This window comes from Cydia fagiglandana, chromosome 8 (assembly GCF_963556715.1).
Source record: "Cydia fagiglandana chromosome 8, ilCydFagi1.1, whole genome shotgun sequence".
Taxonomy (NCBI): domain Eukaryota; kingdom Metazoa; phylum Arthropoda; class Insecta; order Lepidoptera; family Tortricidae; genus Cydia; species Cydia fagiglandana.
In genome coordinates, this window is record NC_085939.1 from 14,783,356 (window position 1) to 14,801,625 (window position 18,270).

At 38.9% G+C, this 18,270-nt stretch overlaps 1 protein-coding gene across 3 annotated transcripts in view; it reads left to right on the forward strand.

Annotated features, from left to right (window-relative positions):
- LOC134666779 (glycine receptor subunit alpha-1) overlaps positions 1-18,270 on the forward strand; it is a 71,960-nt gene that overhangs the window by 29,496 nt on the left and 24,194 nt on the right. For all 3 annotated transcript variants that reach the window (XR_010098548.1, XM_063524064.1, XM_063524065.1), the window contains exons 3-5: positions 7,062-7,138; positions 7,704-7,803; positions 17,871-18,025. Coding sequence is in view for 2 of the 3 variants with exons in the window: in XM_063524064.1 (XP_063380134.1) it covers positions 7,062-7,138; positions 7,704-7,803; positions 17,871-18,025 (332 nt within the window). In the remaining variant the exon portion in view is untranslated. The remainder of the gene's footprint in view (positions 1-7,061; positions 7,139-7,703; positions 7,804-17,870; positions 18,026-18,270) is intronic.

Consider the following 18,270-nt stretch of genomic DNA (forward strand, 5'->3'; position numbering starts at 1 on the left):
TTAAGTCATTGTCAATAGAGATGACGGCAAAGTGTCATCTATTGGGCATTAGCATGTCGAGTACATATATACGTATTACCTTATGTGTTGGCCGGAGTTTTGGTTTACAAGTTGCGGTATCCAAACTCAATACTCTAATCCTGTGTACAAAGTATATTTCAGTAAATAAAAGAAGAATTAATATATGGTCAAAGTATAATTTTCGATTAAGATTTAAGATTCAATCGTCGGGTGACAAGCAAAAGTCACTAAGTACTATCAAAAAATTAAAGTAACAATGCACTTTATTACACTTGTAACACGGTTTATTGCCCAATAATTTCAATGGTGTTAGTTAGTGACTTTTGCTTGTCACCAGATGAAATTTTGTATGCATTGAAAATTATTTTAGACCAGAAAGTCATCGTGTCGTGTGGTTTTCATACAAAAGCTGTCCAATACATGCATTATATCATACGGTTATTAGTACCACGAATAACAAAGCAAAATAAACAAACCTGAATTCAGATTTCCAAAATTTTAATGACGCTCTTAATTATCTTTATTTTCGTTTTATCCGTAATTTATTATATAATATATATTGGTATTAGGTGACTATGTAGGTACCTAATATTCTTTGTTTCAATGCAAACAATACGATATGTTTTTGTTTACATTTTCGAATATAATTGACACAAATTATAGTGTAAGTAGATCATCCATTGAGTGGGTGTAAGCGGTAATAGAACAATCAAAATATTAGAGTTATTTAAATAGAGTTACAGACAGTAGCAGAATCTGATCGTGTTTTTTTAGTATGTGTACGCCACTTAAAATCCACAATAGGTATAGGTGCATAATTAATTTCCATCGTATTTTCATGGAAACGTACGAACGTGTCTTGCTATTTCAGTCGGTCTCGGTACAAAAAGTACTGAGCTTGACCGTAGTAGCATGACAAATATGAACGTTTCCGAGAAAATACCATGGAAAACAATTGCACTACATCTATAAGTACGGCGAGGGTGCAAATGGATCTTGTCATACTGACATACGAGTAAATGGAGCCCTTTTAGTTTACTTGTGTACGCCTGTCCGCGTCTGCTCGCCCATGTAACACAGGATCTTTACAAATAATATAAGACGTACAAGACGTATATTCATAAAATGTTGAATATGAAGTCTAGGTATATTTTGTAAATGGCTACATAGTTTTGTTTAGGTATTAAGGAAGTGAAGAATGCTATTGAGGTGAAAATGCGTTTTTCTTAGTTAAAACTTATCATTGAAAACTAGTTTTTCCTGGTATTTTCAGTCAAACTAGTTTTTATAAAATGTCTTCGTGAACTTAATTTAGAATAAATGTTCAAAAATGTATTTCAGTTAAAAAAGGTTTGACTAGGAAAAACCTTCCCATATAAAATAAAAGGACCAGCTAAAATGTATGAAACAGCCATTTTTTTCGCGATTTTGGGGTTGGTCCTATAGTAAAAGTTGATCTGTATAATCCCAAAATCTTCCTGGTCCCAGGAATGCACTTATTTTTTGGTCATCCTGTATAATTATATCCTAGATGATAACAAGGATATCCTTAAAGCTCGAAAGTTCACTTGAAATATTTTGTTATTCTCTCAAAACCGAACAAAATTACACGAAAATTTCAAATTAAAAATAGTGTTGTTTACAAGTTTACATAAAATGACCCTGGCTACTTTTGTGTTTTAACTCTGGTATAACGAATCTGAAAATAGTGACATGGCGTGCAAGCCAAATTATCGATTGCCGTCGCCTTGGCCTGAAAGCAGTACATTTCCTATGTATATGTGAGTTTAAGCATAATTTGACAACTTTGCGAATCATTTTATGACAAGCTCTAGACCTCAGTAATCCCTATTTTTTAAATACCCCATGCCTCTATCAATTTGTCAATTTTCCTAAAACTGAATGGAAAAAACAGAAGAATGGTGACAGACAGACAGACGGACAGAGGAGTATTAGTAGTCTTAGTACTAGGGTCTCGATTTTACCCTTTTTGTACGGAACCCTAATAAGTATCAATGCATCTAATTATCGAACCTGCTCACAAAATTTTATAATAATTGGTTGAAAAATTCGCAAGAGTATCCGGACAGCTGTTATACAGCCGGGAAATGAAATGACGGTAACATCAAAAAGAATAGATAGTATTGAGGGGTCCTGTCATTGTGAATTTTGTAGTCACAGTAAATTTACTGCCATTTATCGACACACGACTAAACTGAAAATGAAAAAGTATAAAATTATCAAAAAATTTATATGTACGGATAAATGATTTTATTATTTTTATATCATTTTGATCCATGTTCATTCACTCATATCTATGTGTTAAAATTGTTAAATATGAAACGGTGTCGTTACGCCATCTAGCCGAGCATAGGCTAAAGGTGTGTGCGGCATCTATCCGAGAATGACTTTTTCTTGATTTCCGAGGCACGTTTTTTCCTTATTAGACTTTATTCATCTTATAGGAAGTTACATATGTCTTTGGTAACATTCAGATGGCAACTGCGGCTGCATAACTGATGCGGTGCTGACACGCGCGCTGCTTGTCATTGACGTCACTCTCAATTGCTTGATAAAATGAGTGACGGATAGAATTGCGACAGTGCGGCGAAAAACGTCACTCACTATACAGGATGGCTAAAACATTACTGCATTCCTGTTGGTTCTGGGATTATACTGAGCAACTTTCACTATGGGACCAACTCCGAAATCCTCCGTAGTAAAAGTTGCTCAGTATAATCCCAAAATGTCCCTGGCAACGGGAATTGAGTTATTTTCATTAGCCACCGTGTACATTTGAATATAAGTGGTAAGACATTTCTAGATGTTATTACATAATAACCTAATTTCATAAAACTTCCAAGTTATGAGTTGTAGATTTTTGAGAAGAATTTTTTAAAGAAGTTCGCAGAGAAAAGGACCCCGTACCATAAGTATGGAAAATGTGGTTTCAGTTAAATATTCTGAGATTTTGATATAATGTAGATTTTATCGTCCTGAACAAAAGTCTCTATGGGGGCTACCACTGTTGCCGAGTCCCTTTCAGAGTTACGACTTATTTTGTACCCTCAAGGAAATAGACTAGTACTAACTACTAATTCGCACCTTGTCACAGTGACAGTAATATCAGTAATGTAATATGACACTTCCAGCGTCTTTTTCTAGTGAAAAATAAATCGTTTGATAAATGTTTTGAGAAGTTCTTATTACAACGACATACAAATCATTGGAACATTTTTTTGTGCATTTTAATGCACCCATATTTTTACAGTAGATTGTACCAGACAAAACAAACTACCTAACGGATAAAATGAAAGAAAATAGTGTTACTCGTTCAATCTTATCTACATATATTTACATACTTTGATAGATACACATGTACACTTTAAAACTCGGTTTATCAAGGATTTCTGTTCGCACAATCAAGTATGTGGTTTAATAATGCAGTACTTGGGTATTTCACGTTTTCTTGATGACGTGCATAACCAAGGTACCATACCACACTGGCAACATGAGCACAACAACCAATAGTCCTGGCACCGGTTTTACATTTACAGTAATAGGCCAAGATAGGCTCTTCCTCCGGAATTTCGTTTTGGAACGCTATCCATAATTGATGTTTAACTGCATTTCGAAAACGCGAGCGTATTCTCATACGTATCAGGCCGTGTTCATTTAGTTCATCAAACTCAAATACATCGTTATTATCCATATCCATTTTATCCTGTATGTAAGCAGGGCTTAAATTAATTTGGTAAATACCAATAGTCAGTCGCTTCAAATACGCCATGTCAAGCCTAGGAAACTGCGGAAAATGATTTTCATTAAGAAGGTTCCAATTAGCATTACGTCTAGTAAGATTAACGTCAGCTTCCACCCGTGCTTGCATTACATTAATATCATGAATCCTATTCAGTAACTCTCTGGCTAATCGAACAGTTGCATCCTCCATATAGATATTGACATGATATCTGTTAATTATAGCACCAGCTATTTTCAGAAAGTCGTTTAGATGATTAAGGTGTGCCATTGGGATCAAACCATCAAAAAACTTAAAAATTGACTTCAAATGGCCATTGCGGGCTTCAACTATCCATCTTGTCTTCGTAATTATTCGCGATTTGTTTGCTGCTTCTGTTGAAAGTTGTTGCTGTCCACGTGCAAGGACTTCGGGCATTTTACAGTGCATGCCTTTATTTTGGAGATATGGCACAACATCTCGATATCCTCGATCCATTAAAAACACATCGCCATCTCGAAACCATTGGCTCATATCATCGTTCGATTCAAACTCGACTTCAAGTATGCTCGCGTCATTATTTCTGGAGTCTGAAAAATAGGGTCCGTGTATATCTAAAATGTATCCATCAGGGGCTACTAGGTAGTAGTAGGTTCAACCGGGGATGGTTTTCTCGTGAGTTGCAAATCATGCAAGTATTGCTCGACCTTTGCCTCAGTACGTTTAAAGCAATACAATCATCGCGACGCAGCTCCTCCAACTCTGTATTTAGCAATCGGTCACAGTTAATACATACACGGGACTCATTGATAAATTCAGCCGGGATATTGTTCATACTTTCTCTGTATGAAATCGCCATCAGAATTTTTTCTTCGTTATTTTCCGGTATCCGCCGCAAAGCATCCGGTTCGAACTCCACTTTGCCACTTTTTGTATTTTTGTAATTTTGAGAGTAAACCAGCGTTAAACTACAGTCCACTTATTATTTCACCACCTTTACAACACCTGAGACCAGCGAAGATTTTACATGGTCCTTACGAAGCCTCTGAATTGCGAGAAGGCAAGATTGTGGCATCGAGTCGAGCTCCATCTATTCAACGGACCTTCTCCAGTGAAGCCGTGGGTCATCCAGGTTGGCGCAGGGCACATCCAGCTACGTGCAAGTTCCAGAGCTGATATTCATCGCGTCCCATCAGTCAGGACAAAGCAGCGACGGACACACGAAGCATCCCATTGCAGTGGGAATCCAGCCGTAACCATCAGTCAGTTACGGAATCCAGCCTATTCAGCACCAACCAGACCAGTCCAGGAGCATCCAGTGGGAATCAACTTCAACCAAAATCCAGATTCAGAATCCTCCATATAGATTGGACGAGGAACATAGGCATTATTGCAGACAAAGCAATGTCCTCTAACTAATAGTAACGCCATTCTACTTTACTCTTACCTATTTGTAAATCTTACATCTAAACCTTACATAAATAATCTTATTCGGTATATATTCACATTATTATCAATAAATATTATGTTATTTATTAATAATCTACGAAGTGCACATGACGCACGTTTGAAGTTGACATTGCAGTCACTTTATCTTTCGTCAAATGGCCAGTTTATCGCGAAATCGCAATATAGGTTCAATCTAATGTCAATTGTTTAAATATATAGTTGGTAATTGCATCTAATTAATGATTTACTATCTGATACAAAATCAGTCGTAACTCTGAAAGGGACTCGGCAACAGTGGTAGCCCCCATAGAGACTTTTGTTCAGGACGATAAAATCTACATTATATCAAAATCTCAGAATATTTAACTGAAACCACATTTTCCATACTTATGGTACGGGGTCCTTTCATGGTTGTTATAAAGTTTTTATCACATTATAAACCCCAATTTGTTCCTTAACATATTTCCATTACATACTTCCTTGTTATTTAACTCTGTAGGTACTTACGGACGGGATTATCCACGTCATATCCATACTTTAAAGTAACATTCCATTTCTGACCGCAGCTGCACTACTTAACTGCTTCGACACGTCGATGTTATTGTCAATTTCCATAAAATGAATGACAAGACAATGAATGACAGTAAGAGTGACATTCCATTTCCAACTGCAGCTGCAATACTGTTCATTTTACTATTTCTATTACTTTCAGTACCGGTAGTGCAGCTGCGGTTAGAAATGGACTGTTACCATAACGTCGCAACAGTAGTGCAGCTGTCGTTGGAAATTGACTGTCACCTTTACGAGTTATCCCGCTCTATCTGTCAATTTACTTAATAAAATGAGTGACGGATTGGACGTCATATTTGCGGCAATGATGAGGCGGCGAACATCACTTTTGTAAATACGGATATTGACAGATACATCGGCGTCTTCAACGCCGCAGTAGAAATGTCGCAACAGTTGCTGCAGTCGACTGCTGCAGTTGCCATCCCAATATCAGAGTCAGTGCGGAAAGAGAAGAGTCATGAAATGTCTCTTTCCACACAGGCTCTACCTGAAGCCTATCCTTCGCATGTCGTCTGTCAGGCCAATTCGTGCACCTGATCTTAAACCTATATTTGAATCATATTGGGGCGTTTATTTCACTCTGACTTGTTCTTACATCTATTATGGTAACATTCCATTTCTAACCGCAGCTGCACTCCCGGTACTGAACGCGTCGCTGTCATTGTCAATGTCCATAATAAAATGAATAGTAAAACAGCTGTCGTTGGAAATGGACTGTCACCTTTAGTGTCAGCGAGACGACCGCGCGAATGACAGCTATTCAGCTATCTAATATGATTCAAATATCTGTTTGATGTCAGGTGTAAGTACGTTCGAATTGGCCTGAACGTCAATATTAATTGTGCAGCTTAATTTCAAAGTCGGGTAAATCCATTCGACCTTCTCAGCTCTTTAATACCAAAATCGTATAATCTGATAGATGGATTTACCCGTGTTTGAAGTTAAAATAAAAAGCAACTCAATTAAGAGTTAGACCAAGAAAAGTCGGCAATGTTTTAAATACCCCACGCAGTGGAGGTGTTATTTTAAACGTCAAACTTTTATGAAATGATGACGAATAAATAACACTACCTAAGAGTGACATTCCATTTCCAACTGCAGCTGCAATACTGTTCATTTTACTATGGAAACTCGTCGCTGTCATTGTCAATTTCCATAGTAAAATGAACAGTATTGCAGCTGCAGTTGGAAATGGAATGTCACTTTAAGTGTTACTCCGTTTGCTATAAAAATCTTTGCAGAGTTATCTTGGTCTCACTCTAGCTTTATACCATTGTTTCAGGCTGTGCAATGACGTTGTGTCAAAAAGAAACCACACGCTCAAGCCCCGGGTCGTGCTTCCGGAGAACTATGTCAAAGGTACAGTTTCAATAATTTGACAATTTATTTTTGGATTTCATTATTAGGCGCACACATTAAAATTTGCACAGGAATCAAAATTGTGTCATCTCGCACGTACTTATAAAGTACTTATCGCATCTAATGATGGTCCCTATGACATATCCCCTAAGGGCCACTTTCACCATCTCACTAACCCTGGGTCAACCGGTTAAACTTGGAGTTACCATGGTTACCTACTAATAATTGTACCCAATTGGACATTGGTTTAGCGGTTTAACTGCTTAACCCCGGGTTAGTGGGATGGTGCAAGTAGGCTTAAGTCTGTTTTAGTAAAGTGAAATTAAAAAAGTAATTGAAGAAATATGTTTTTACAAATACGAACAAGAGTGAACAGGCACCTTCTGGGCGAGCTCGCTCCATCGTAGGCCACGTCTACGCCTCGGCTAGTCTGTGGCCATGAGTAAGCCCATTCATAATAAAAAAAAAATACGAGTAGAATAGGTGAACTTTGATATTAAGTCGACTTTTAAACTAAACAACGCAACACTGTGGACTATTTTTAAAGACTTAATTTATTCAACAGAAGTGCGACCTCCTGCTCGAAAAGGCCATCCTGTGATAGTAGAATTCAGCATATATGTAGTGGACGTCAACTCTATCAACGTCGAAGACATGGATTTTAGGTAAGCCCGATGAACTAGAATAACTACATAAAACCTGACTAGAGCCTTAAGCCAGTTGAGGGTAGATGAAAACATTACACGATCAAATAATGTAGGTTAAAGTCAGGTCGTTCAGTGACTAATCCAGGCGGTTTTGTAATTGGTCGGTTAACCAATTAATAAATGTAATGACCACCCGAAAATTTACAAATTGTTTGTTTACTTTTATTTACCTAAAGATACAGACTATACATAGTATACATAAAAAAAAAACTTTTTGGAATGTACCGGAAAACAGGTGCACAGTGTTTCGTCTAGAACAAGCTAGGTGGACAAAATTATTTTTTTGTGTTTTTGGGTAGTATTATGGTTAGTATTGCTTAATTAAATATAATTTACTAAAAATTTTAAAATACCATGAAAAAAAGTAAAAAAATTAAAATAAAATATATATTTAAATTAATTATATATTTTTTTGCAAATAAATTATTAACACAATAATAAACAAAATTTTACAGTTCATTAGATACATTATTTTCATAGTATTTACTTTAAAATATACAAAAAAAATAAAAATGTAATATAGAAAATTAATTAAAACTTAACTTATTATTAATAATTAATCTGTTAATTATTAATAACTTATAATCTGTTCTAACTCATGTATCATATCAAAATAATAATTGTTTTCCTTGTTTTGCGTAAATTTTTTAAAGTTCTTCTGAAGGATATAACACGCTTGTACCTTTTGCATTGGGCAAATAATGATATGATGAATATTTATGATAATCAGCCTTCATTGACCACATTTTAGTCTGCTTGTAAGTTTGTATTTGTCGATTTTGACTCAATATAATATGCTAATGCCTCATTAACACTTAGCTGCCTAGAATTCATTGAAGTACCTACTGCTGTCGTAAGAACAAGACTACGTTGGCTTATGTGGACTTTCTCTAATATTTTTTAACATTTTTGCCGTGTTCTATTTTCTGTCGATCACGAATCAATCGGGATTTCGGCAGCAGTTAAAAAATAGGTACGTAATTGTACCAGATCTTTAACTCAGCGTTTATTCCGTTTTAAAAGGGGAACTTTTGAAGTTGAATTTTGGGTCTTCCTGCAGGATTAACATTTTCAGACGACGTTGATGCACTTGGTCTAGTTATGTACACTCGTAATTCTATATTTTGGCCATCCATACCACTTTTAAACTTTTCCACAAATTGCTTCTTTAAATCTTGACGCACTATTCCACTTGGTATTCAGTTTTGATGAATAACTGGTTAAAATATTTTTTTACCGTCTCTCAGACTCTTCTTTGAAATCTCGTAACTCATATTTTACCAATATAAACTGATAAAGGTGGAAATTTTCGTCGTCTTTCCCCTTATTTGTCCATTCTTCAAAAACCCCTTCCTTAAAATAGAGAAAACGTGTTCTGCAAAAAAAATGAAAAAAAAATGTTCTGCAAATTTCTGCAAAATGAAATATACACCATCATAAAATAGAATTATGCAAGTAAATAATATCAAAAATCTAGACCGGTGTCAAGCGGTGTCAAGTATTTGCTAGTCTATCAAAGTTCTAAAATGAAGAAAAAATCACCACGTTTTTAAGTGCATATTTATTGCTCTATACGAGCATTATTACAACTGATATGAACATGTTTTTATGAAAAATATAAAGTGCTTACCTTCAGTTATAAGATCTATTACCAAACCTTTTCATAAAATAACGTTTTACTTGTAAGAGATGTCGTTGAACGCATCACAAAATTGCAACTGATTAAATTGTGCAATTGCACTTACCTCATTAGCTGACTTCTGCACCCTATGGGTCATAAAATTAGAAAGTTATACATAATCTATTAATGGGTTTGGGGGTTTCAACATGTTGTTTATCATATCTAATGACTCATTAGAGATAATTTGATAACGACTTTTGTCCACCTAGCTTGTTCTAGACGAAACACTGTGAGGTGTTCCGGAAACCTTGTGGACAATTACCGTCTTGGTAAACTTTACTAACTTGACTAAGGTTTTCATCATACAACTTTTAGTAAGTGCCTATAAGGATTCAGCAAGATTTTAACCCAAAAATACGAAAGAATTTATTTAAAAGAAGCATTGAAGAGCTATAATTCCTTTGATCATTTCAGAAGAAATTCAGGTTAGATTATGCTTATATAAATCGTACCAAGCAAAATAGCCATCTAATCCATTAAAAGTCTGTGAATGATTGAAACTGTTGAAAGTAATAAAAATATTTTAGAAATTGTACTGAATTGTCTTTTCATCATTCAACCCTATTAGAATGCTGAGGTCTTACAAAAAGAAAACTTAGCATAATGAATAATGATGGACTGGGGTTAAAGGTTTTTATTAAGGACAAAAAGGTCGGAGATAAATATTTCTTTTCTTGCAAAAAGTCTATAAAATTAGCAAGGGTTTAACCGTTTTTTTAAATATTAGAGGTCCCTTTATATTACGTCGTTGTATATCTAAATATTTTCTTAATTCTTACGTTTTCTTAGGTTATTTAATAGTTATTTTTGTCTTTAGAATGCTTTGGTTAACTTACGTAAAAATGATTGCATGATGATGATCATGACATCATCGTCACGATTGTTTAAGAGTTTTGAGAATGATACCTGCATGATACAGTGAGATTTGATTTTTATAATGCGTTTTAACCCAAAATGGAAACAACAAAATACATACAAGCAAAAACCTTTAAGGGCTGTCCCTTAATTAATTACGTTACGAATATCTACCTAGCACGTAATTGGATAAAAATACTAGTCACCCAGTCTACGTTAATTAATCACGAATAACTACCTACCGAACAGCTAATTAGACGAGTTTCCTTAATATCAATAGGTAGGTACCTACTACTTTCCCTTAATTAATTGTTCTATGAAAACAGCAAGTGACTAGTACTCGTAATTTACTTAGTTCGTATCAACCAGCAAGTGACTAGTAATTAACTTAGTTCGTATCAACCAGCAAGTGACTAGTAATTAACTTAGTTCGTATCAACCAGCAAGTGACTAGTAATTAACTTAGTTCGTATCAACCAGCAAGTGACTAGTAATTAACTTAGTTCGTATCAACCAGCAAGTGACTAGTAATTAACTTAGTTCGTATCAACCAGCAAGTGACTAGTAATTAACTTAGTTCGTATCAACCAGCAAGTGACTAGTAATTAACTTAGTTCGTATCAACGATCTATGGAATTGGCAATACGTTGATACTGATCGTCATAACCTAATGGCTTAAACGTGACCATTTTAAAGGTACCTAGTAGGTAAAATCAATTAACAACATTTTCTACTATTGTGGATGATTAAAGGTTAGAATGTACCTTTATTAATTTGGGAATAGAGATTTTTGGAAACGAAATGAATAATTACGTTACATAAGCATCATTAACTTAACAGATATTCTCTTGTGGGTGGAGTATCTTCCATCTTTCCCTATCTTGCGCCAGATCTTTGACTTTGATACGACACGACCCCTACTTTTTACCCGACTACGGCAACGCAAAAGGAGGGTTATGATTTTGACCGGTATGTATGTGGGTATGTATGTATGTATGTTAATTTGTTCCCTCAGAACTCCTAAAGTACGCATTATAATTTGACAAACGATATGTCATTCGAATCGTCTTAAGCGTCCGCTGGTTATAGGCTATATGACGTCACAAAAAAAGGAACACGGCGCCCTCTAGAGGTCATAAAGCGACGAACCAAAAAAATAAAAATAAGTAATGATGGCGTGTTGTATATCATTAGAAAGAGCTCAATTAGCACATTTCAAATATATACACATTGTTAGCTTTTGCACCCGGCTTTGCTTACATGAACCCGATAAAACATTAATTTATCGGGTAGGTAATTCGAACTACGAATCTATAAGCGCTCTGAATTCTATCCGCGTATTACCCGATTAAGGCGATACAAGAAGGTTTTTACAAAAGAAATTTGTTTGGCCACTATATACATGGTGTTTTTTAATGATCTGCAATATTTTATAAAGTGAATAGGTATAGAAGTCCAGATCAGCCAAAATGTAGGAAACAGCCCTACATTCCCTACAAGAGACGTACGAGGCACGCTGTACGTACGAGGCTCGCTGTACGCGTTCCGAAGCCGGGCGCCTTCGGCGCCCTTATACGAAAAGAGTCGGGCGTTAGCCCGTCGTACGCGTTCCAAGGCCGGGCGCCTTCGGCGCCCTCATACTAAAAGAGTCGGGCGTAGCCCGACGTACGCGTTCCAAAGCCGGGCGCCGAAGGCGCCCTCATACTAAAAGAGTCGGGCGCAGCCCGACGTATGAGGCTCGCTGTACGCGTTCCAAAGCCGGGCGCCGAAGGCGCCCTCATACTTAAAGAGTCGAGCGCAGTCCGACGTACGAGGCTCGCTGTACGCATTCCAAAGCCGGGCGCCGCTCACACTAAAAGAGTCGGGCGCAGCCCGACGTACGAGGCTCGCTGTACGCGTTCCAAAGCCGGGCGCCGCTCACACGAGTCGGGCGTAGCCCAACGTACGCGTTCCAAAGCCGGGCGCCGAAGGCGTCCTCATACTAAAAGAGTCGGGCGCAGCCCGACGTACGAGGCTCGCTGTACGCGTTCCAAAGCCGGGCGCCGAAGGCGCCCTCATACTAATAGAGTCGGGCGCAGCCCGACGTACGAGGCTCGCTGTACGCGTTCCAAAGCCGGGCGCCTTCGGCGCCCTCATACTAAAAGAGTCGGGCGTAGCCCGACGTACGCGTTCCAAAGCCGGGCGCCGAAGGCGCCCTCGTACTAAAAATGTCGGGTGCAGCTCGACATATATACTAGCCCCGCTGTACTCGTTCCAAGGCAGGGCGCCTTCGGCGCCCTCATACTAAAAGAGTCGGGCGTAGCCCGACGTACGCGTTCCAAAGACGGGAGCCTTCGGCGCCCTCATACCAAAGGAGTCGGGCGTAGCCCGATATATGCGGCTCTCTGCATGCATTTCTGTACTGCGGACGCCCTCGCAAAAGTAATATCAAGTGACTTCAAACAGTTAGTAACGAAATCATGACCCCAAAATTAATTAAATAAAAAATTAGTTTAAAAACTAAAACCCGACTACTGCAAATCGCGCTCTCAAAAGTATGAAACAAGATAGAATTCTTATCTTAAAATTATCGAACAGGGAATATTATAAATGTTACCATTTTTTCAATAAAAAAATACAACGTAATACTTATAATCGATATTAAACTTTCGTGAGACATATTTTAAATTGTTTATACGACAACGGTCGACAACGCGCGCAACGAGCGACGAGGCGAGCGGCGCGATCAGTGCACGAGTTGCGGCCGCCGCGAGCACTCGAGCCTGAGGAAGGACCCCCGACGGGCCCGAAACATGTCGCCAATAGCGACTAAAAATTCAAGTGAGTGAAACCGTTGTCGTATAAACAATTTGTAATACTTATAATTTACTATTTTTTTATATATTTACAGAGATTCAGAGGATCGCCGTGGTCGTATGCCACGATTATAAACTTTAAGGTAAAGTGGCATACGACCACGGCTATCCTCTGAACCTCTGTAAATACATATATAAATAAAAAATAAGTTTAAAAACTAAAACCCGACTACTGCAAATCGCGCTCTAAAAAGTATGAAACAAGATAGAATTCTTATCTTAAAATTATCGAACAGGGAATATTATAAATGTTACCATTTTTTCAATAAAAAAATACAACGTAATACTTATAATTTACTATTTTTTTATATATTTACAGAGATTCAGAGGATCGCCGTGGTCGTATGCCACTTTACCTTAAAGTTTATAATCGTGGCATACGACCACGGCGATCCTCTGAATCTCTGTAAATATATAAAAAAATAGTAAATTATAAGTATTACGTTGTATTTTTTTATTGAAAAAATGGTAACATTTATAATATTCCCTGTTCGATAATTTTAAGATAAGAATTCTATCTTGTTTCATACTTTTTAGAGCGCGATTTGCAGTAGTCGGGTTTTAGTTTTTAAACTAATTTTTTATTTAATTAATTTTGGGGTCATGATTTCGTTACTAACTGTTTGAAGTCACTTGATATTACTTTTGCGAGGGCGTCCGCAGTACAGAAATGCATGCAGAGAGCCGCATATATCGGGCTACGCCCGACTCCTTTGGTATGAGGGCGCCGAAGGCTCCCGTCTTTGGAACGCGTACGTCGGGCTACGCCCGACTCTTTTAGTATGAGGGCGCCGAAGGCGCCCTGCCTTGGAACGAGTACAGCGGGGCTAGTATATATGTCGAGCTGCGCCCGACATTTTTAGTACGAGGGCGCCTTCGGCGCCCGGCTTTGGAACGCGTACGTCGGGCTACGCCCGACTCTTTTAGTATGAGGGCGCCGAAGGCGCCCGGCTTTGGAACGCGTACAGCGAGCCTCGTACGTCGGGCTGCGCCCGACTCTATTAGTATGAGGGCGCCTTCGGCGCCTGGCTTTGGAACGCGTACAGCGAGCCTCGTACGTCGGGCTGCGCCCGACTCTTTTAGTATGAGGGCGCCTTCGGCGCCCGGCTTTGGAACGCGTACGTCGGGCTACGCCCGACTCTTTTAGTGTGAGCGGCGCCCGGCTTTGGAACGCGTACAGCGAGCCTCGTACGTCGGGCTGCGCCCGACTCTTTTAGTATGAGGGCGCCTTCGGCGCCCGGCTTTGGAACGCGTACAGCGAGCCTCGTACGTCGGGCTGCGCCCGACTCTTTTAGTGTGAGCGGCGCCCGGCTTTGGAATGCGTACAGCGAGCCTCATACGTCGGACTGCGCTCGACTCTTTAAGTATGAGGGCGCCTTCGGCGCCCGGCTTTGGAACGCGTACAGCGAGCCTCATACGTCGGGCTGCGCCCGACTCTTTTAGTATGAGGGCGCCTTCGGCGCCCGGCTTTGGAACGCGTACGTCGGGCTACGCCCGACTCTTTTAGTATGAGGGCGCCGAAGGCGCCCGGCCTTGGAACGCGTACGTCGGGCTAACGCCCGACTCTTTTCGTATAAGGGCGCCGAAGGCGCCCGGCTTCGGAACGCGTACGTCGGGCTACGCCCGACTCTTTTAGTATGAGGGCGCCGAAGGCGCCCTGCCTTGGAACGAGTACAGCGGGGCTAGTATATATGTCGAGCTGCGCCCGACATTTTTAGTACGAGGGCGCCTTCGGCGCCCGGCTTTGGAACGCGTACGTCGGGCTACGCCCGACTCTTTTAGTATGAGGGCGCCGAAGGCGCCCGGCTTCGGAACGCGTACAGCGAGCCTCGTACGTACAGCGTGCCTCGTACGTCTCTTGTAGGGAATGTAGGGCTGTTTCCTACATTTTGGCTGATCTGGACTTCTATACCTATTCACTTTATAAAATATTGCAGATCATTAAAAAACACCATGTATATAGTGGCCAAACAAATTTCTTTTGCAAAAACCTTCTTGTATCGCCTTAATCGGGTAATACGCGGATAGAATTCAGAGCGCTTATAGATTCGTAGTTCGAATTACCTACCCGATAAATTAATGTTTTATCGGGTTCATGTAAGCAAAGCCGGGTGCAAAAGCTAACAATATGTATATATTTGAAATGTGCTAATTGAGCTCTTTCTAATGATATACAACACGCCATCATTACTTATTTTTATTTTTTTGGTTCGTCGCTTTATGACCTCTAGAGGGCGCCGTGACGTTTTGTGACGTCATATAGCCTATAACCAGCGGACGCTTAAGACGATTCGAATGACATATCGTTTGTCAAATTATAATGCGTACTTTAGGAGTTCTGAGGGAACAAATGAACATACATACATACATACCCACATACATACCGGTCAAAATCATAACCCTCCTTTTGCGTTGCCGTAGTCGGGTAAAAAAATAGTAAATTATATTACGTTGTATTTTTATATTGAAAAAATGGTAACATTTATAATATTCCCTGTTCGATAATTTTAAGATAAGAATTCTATCTTGTTTCATACTTTTTAGAGCGCGATTTGCAGTAGTCGGGTTTTAGTTTTTAAACTTATTTTTTATTCTTTCACTTGTTCTAAAAAGTCTGGGTCTCCGTCTGGGTCAATAATTAGTAAACTGTTACAAAAAAGAACTCGTATCTGTATTAATTTGAACGAGTATTAACTTTTTTTATTTAATTTCACATAAACCTAATTAAATCCAAACTTGCGGTGAATAAAATAAATGTGTTTTATAGAATCACAAGCACGTTCCTTGATATCTTCTTCTTCCTCGCGTTATCCCGGCATTCTGCCACGGCTCATGGGAGCCTGGGGTCCGCTTGACAACTAATCCCATGATTTGACGTAGGCACTAGTTTTACGAAAGCGACTGCCATCTGACCTTCCAACCCAGAGGGTAAACTAGGCCTTATTGGGATTAGTCCGGTTTCCTCACGATGTTTTCCTTCACCGAAAAGCGACTGGCAAATATCAAATGATATTTCGTACATGAGTTCCGAAAAACTCATTGGTACGAGCCGGGGTTTGAACCCGCGACCTCCAGATTGCAAATCGCACGCTCTTACCGCTAGGCCACCAGCGCTTTTTTGCTTTTTTTTTTTTAAGCACGTTCCTTGATATATACTCGCAGAATTCACATCTAGGTACCTACATACAATTATTTTTTAAATAATCTATTCTTGGCGTCACTAATGCTGTAAGTATAGGTATTCTACTCAAACAGAAAAGTCCGAAACCACTTTGTGTGATGAATTTTTCACTAAAAGTGATAAATGACGAAAGAGATTTGAGGCCTATCGCACAAAATCATGGGCCCGATTCGGATTTCGAAATAGATATCTATTAGATATCTTTTAGACATCACCAAGATACGATAACGATATGTTTGAGATCTAACCTGTCAATTGACAAATTTGACATTTGCGCGATTCTGGAGATACTCTTGAACGATTTCCACAGGATATGACTTAGAGATCCAATTCACATCTAATAGATATCTTACTCTATCTAACGTAAAAGTGACATTGGTTGCCCGAATTGCGCTGCAAAAGAGAACTAGGTGATATCTAAACTATAACGTATCTAAAATGAATCTAGTACGTGTCGTCTCTTGTCGTATCTTGAAGTTCGAATACGGCAGCATGACTCGGCGATATTTGGGCATTTTTACTTAACAGTTGTACCATTAACGGCCGGTTAGCGATCGTCACAAAACTGACGGTCAATGTCAAACGAAAGTGACGGTTAGACGTTACTGAAACACGACCTTTAGTACAAGTTGAAATGAATATGCCCAGTTATACGTGTTTGCGATGCATTTTTATTCATAGTTTTTAGGGTTCCGTACCCAAAGGGTAAAACGGGACCCTATTACTAAGACTCTGCTGTCCGTCCGTCTGTCACCAGGCTGTATCTCACGAACCGTGACAGTTGAAATTTTCACAGATGATGTATTTCTGTTGCCGCTATAACAACAAATACTAAAAACAGAATAAAATAAAGATTTAAGTGGGGCTCCCATACAACAAACGTGATTTTCGACCGAAGTTAAGCAACGTCGGGCGGGGTCAGTACTTGGATGGGTGACCGTTTTCTTTTTGCCTTTCTTGCGTTATGGTACGGAACCCTTCGTGCGCGAGTCGGACTCGCACTTGCCCTGTTTTTAACCTTTTGTACGGCGCGCTTTACTTTCTGGAATGCACGAATGTAGATATTGGGCTGTAGCTGTAGCCGTCAGTTGACATCTTAGGCGGTCAAAAGGTTAAATCTCATCGTAACTGATCACTCAATCTGAAAACTTATGTGCAACTATAGTACGTTTTTTTTAGCATTAGAAAGAACTTGCAAGAAGGTAAGCTATCTTAACATGTCTTTTAATTGAAAAACGCTTTTCAAAAATTAAAACTATTACTTGTGAAAGCAGAAGAATATAAATTATCGTATTAGATTCATAATTGGTACATATTTGCCGTAACTTATTTTTAAAAAGTATTTTTCAATTAAAAGATACATCAAGATTGTTTAGCTTATTTCTAATGCTAAAAAAACGAACTATATACGAGTATAAAGTGCTCAAATTATAGAAATCGCTTAACATTGCAGAGTGGACATGTTCATAAGACAGACATGGATGGAGAGCCGACTGCAACTGCCAGAAGATATTTTCGAAGAGGGCGACGATCACGTGACCCTCCCGCCGGAGTTCTTCGACAACCTTTGGCATCCTGACCCGTATTTCCTCAATTCCAAAGTCACAGGTAAAAAATACACATGAAATGCCACATGACTTTCCACTAATATTTTATAATTCTTAGGGCGGAACGTACCTAGCTGTAAAAGTGATTGGCGAATTTATCAATAAATTCATTCGTAATTTCTCCGTGCAATTTCGCAACTCACTGTACGTAGGTCCTCAATGATTTTACATAGGCCTCCGATAATTGCATGCGATTTGCGTTACATTGCGGTATTTGATAGATCGATTGAATTTGTTGTACAAACA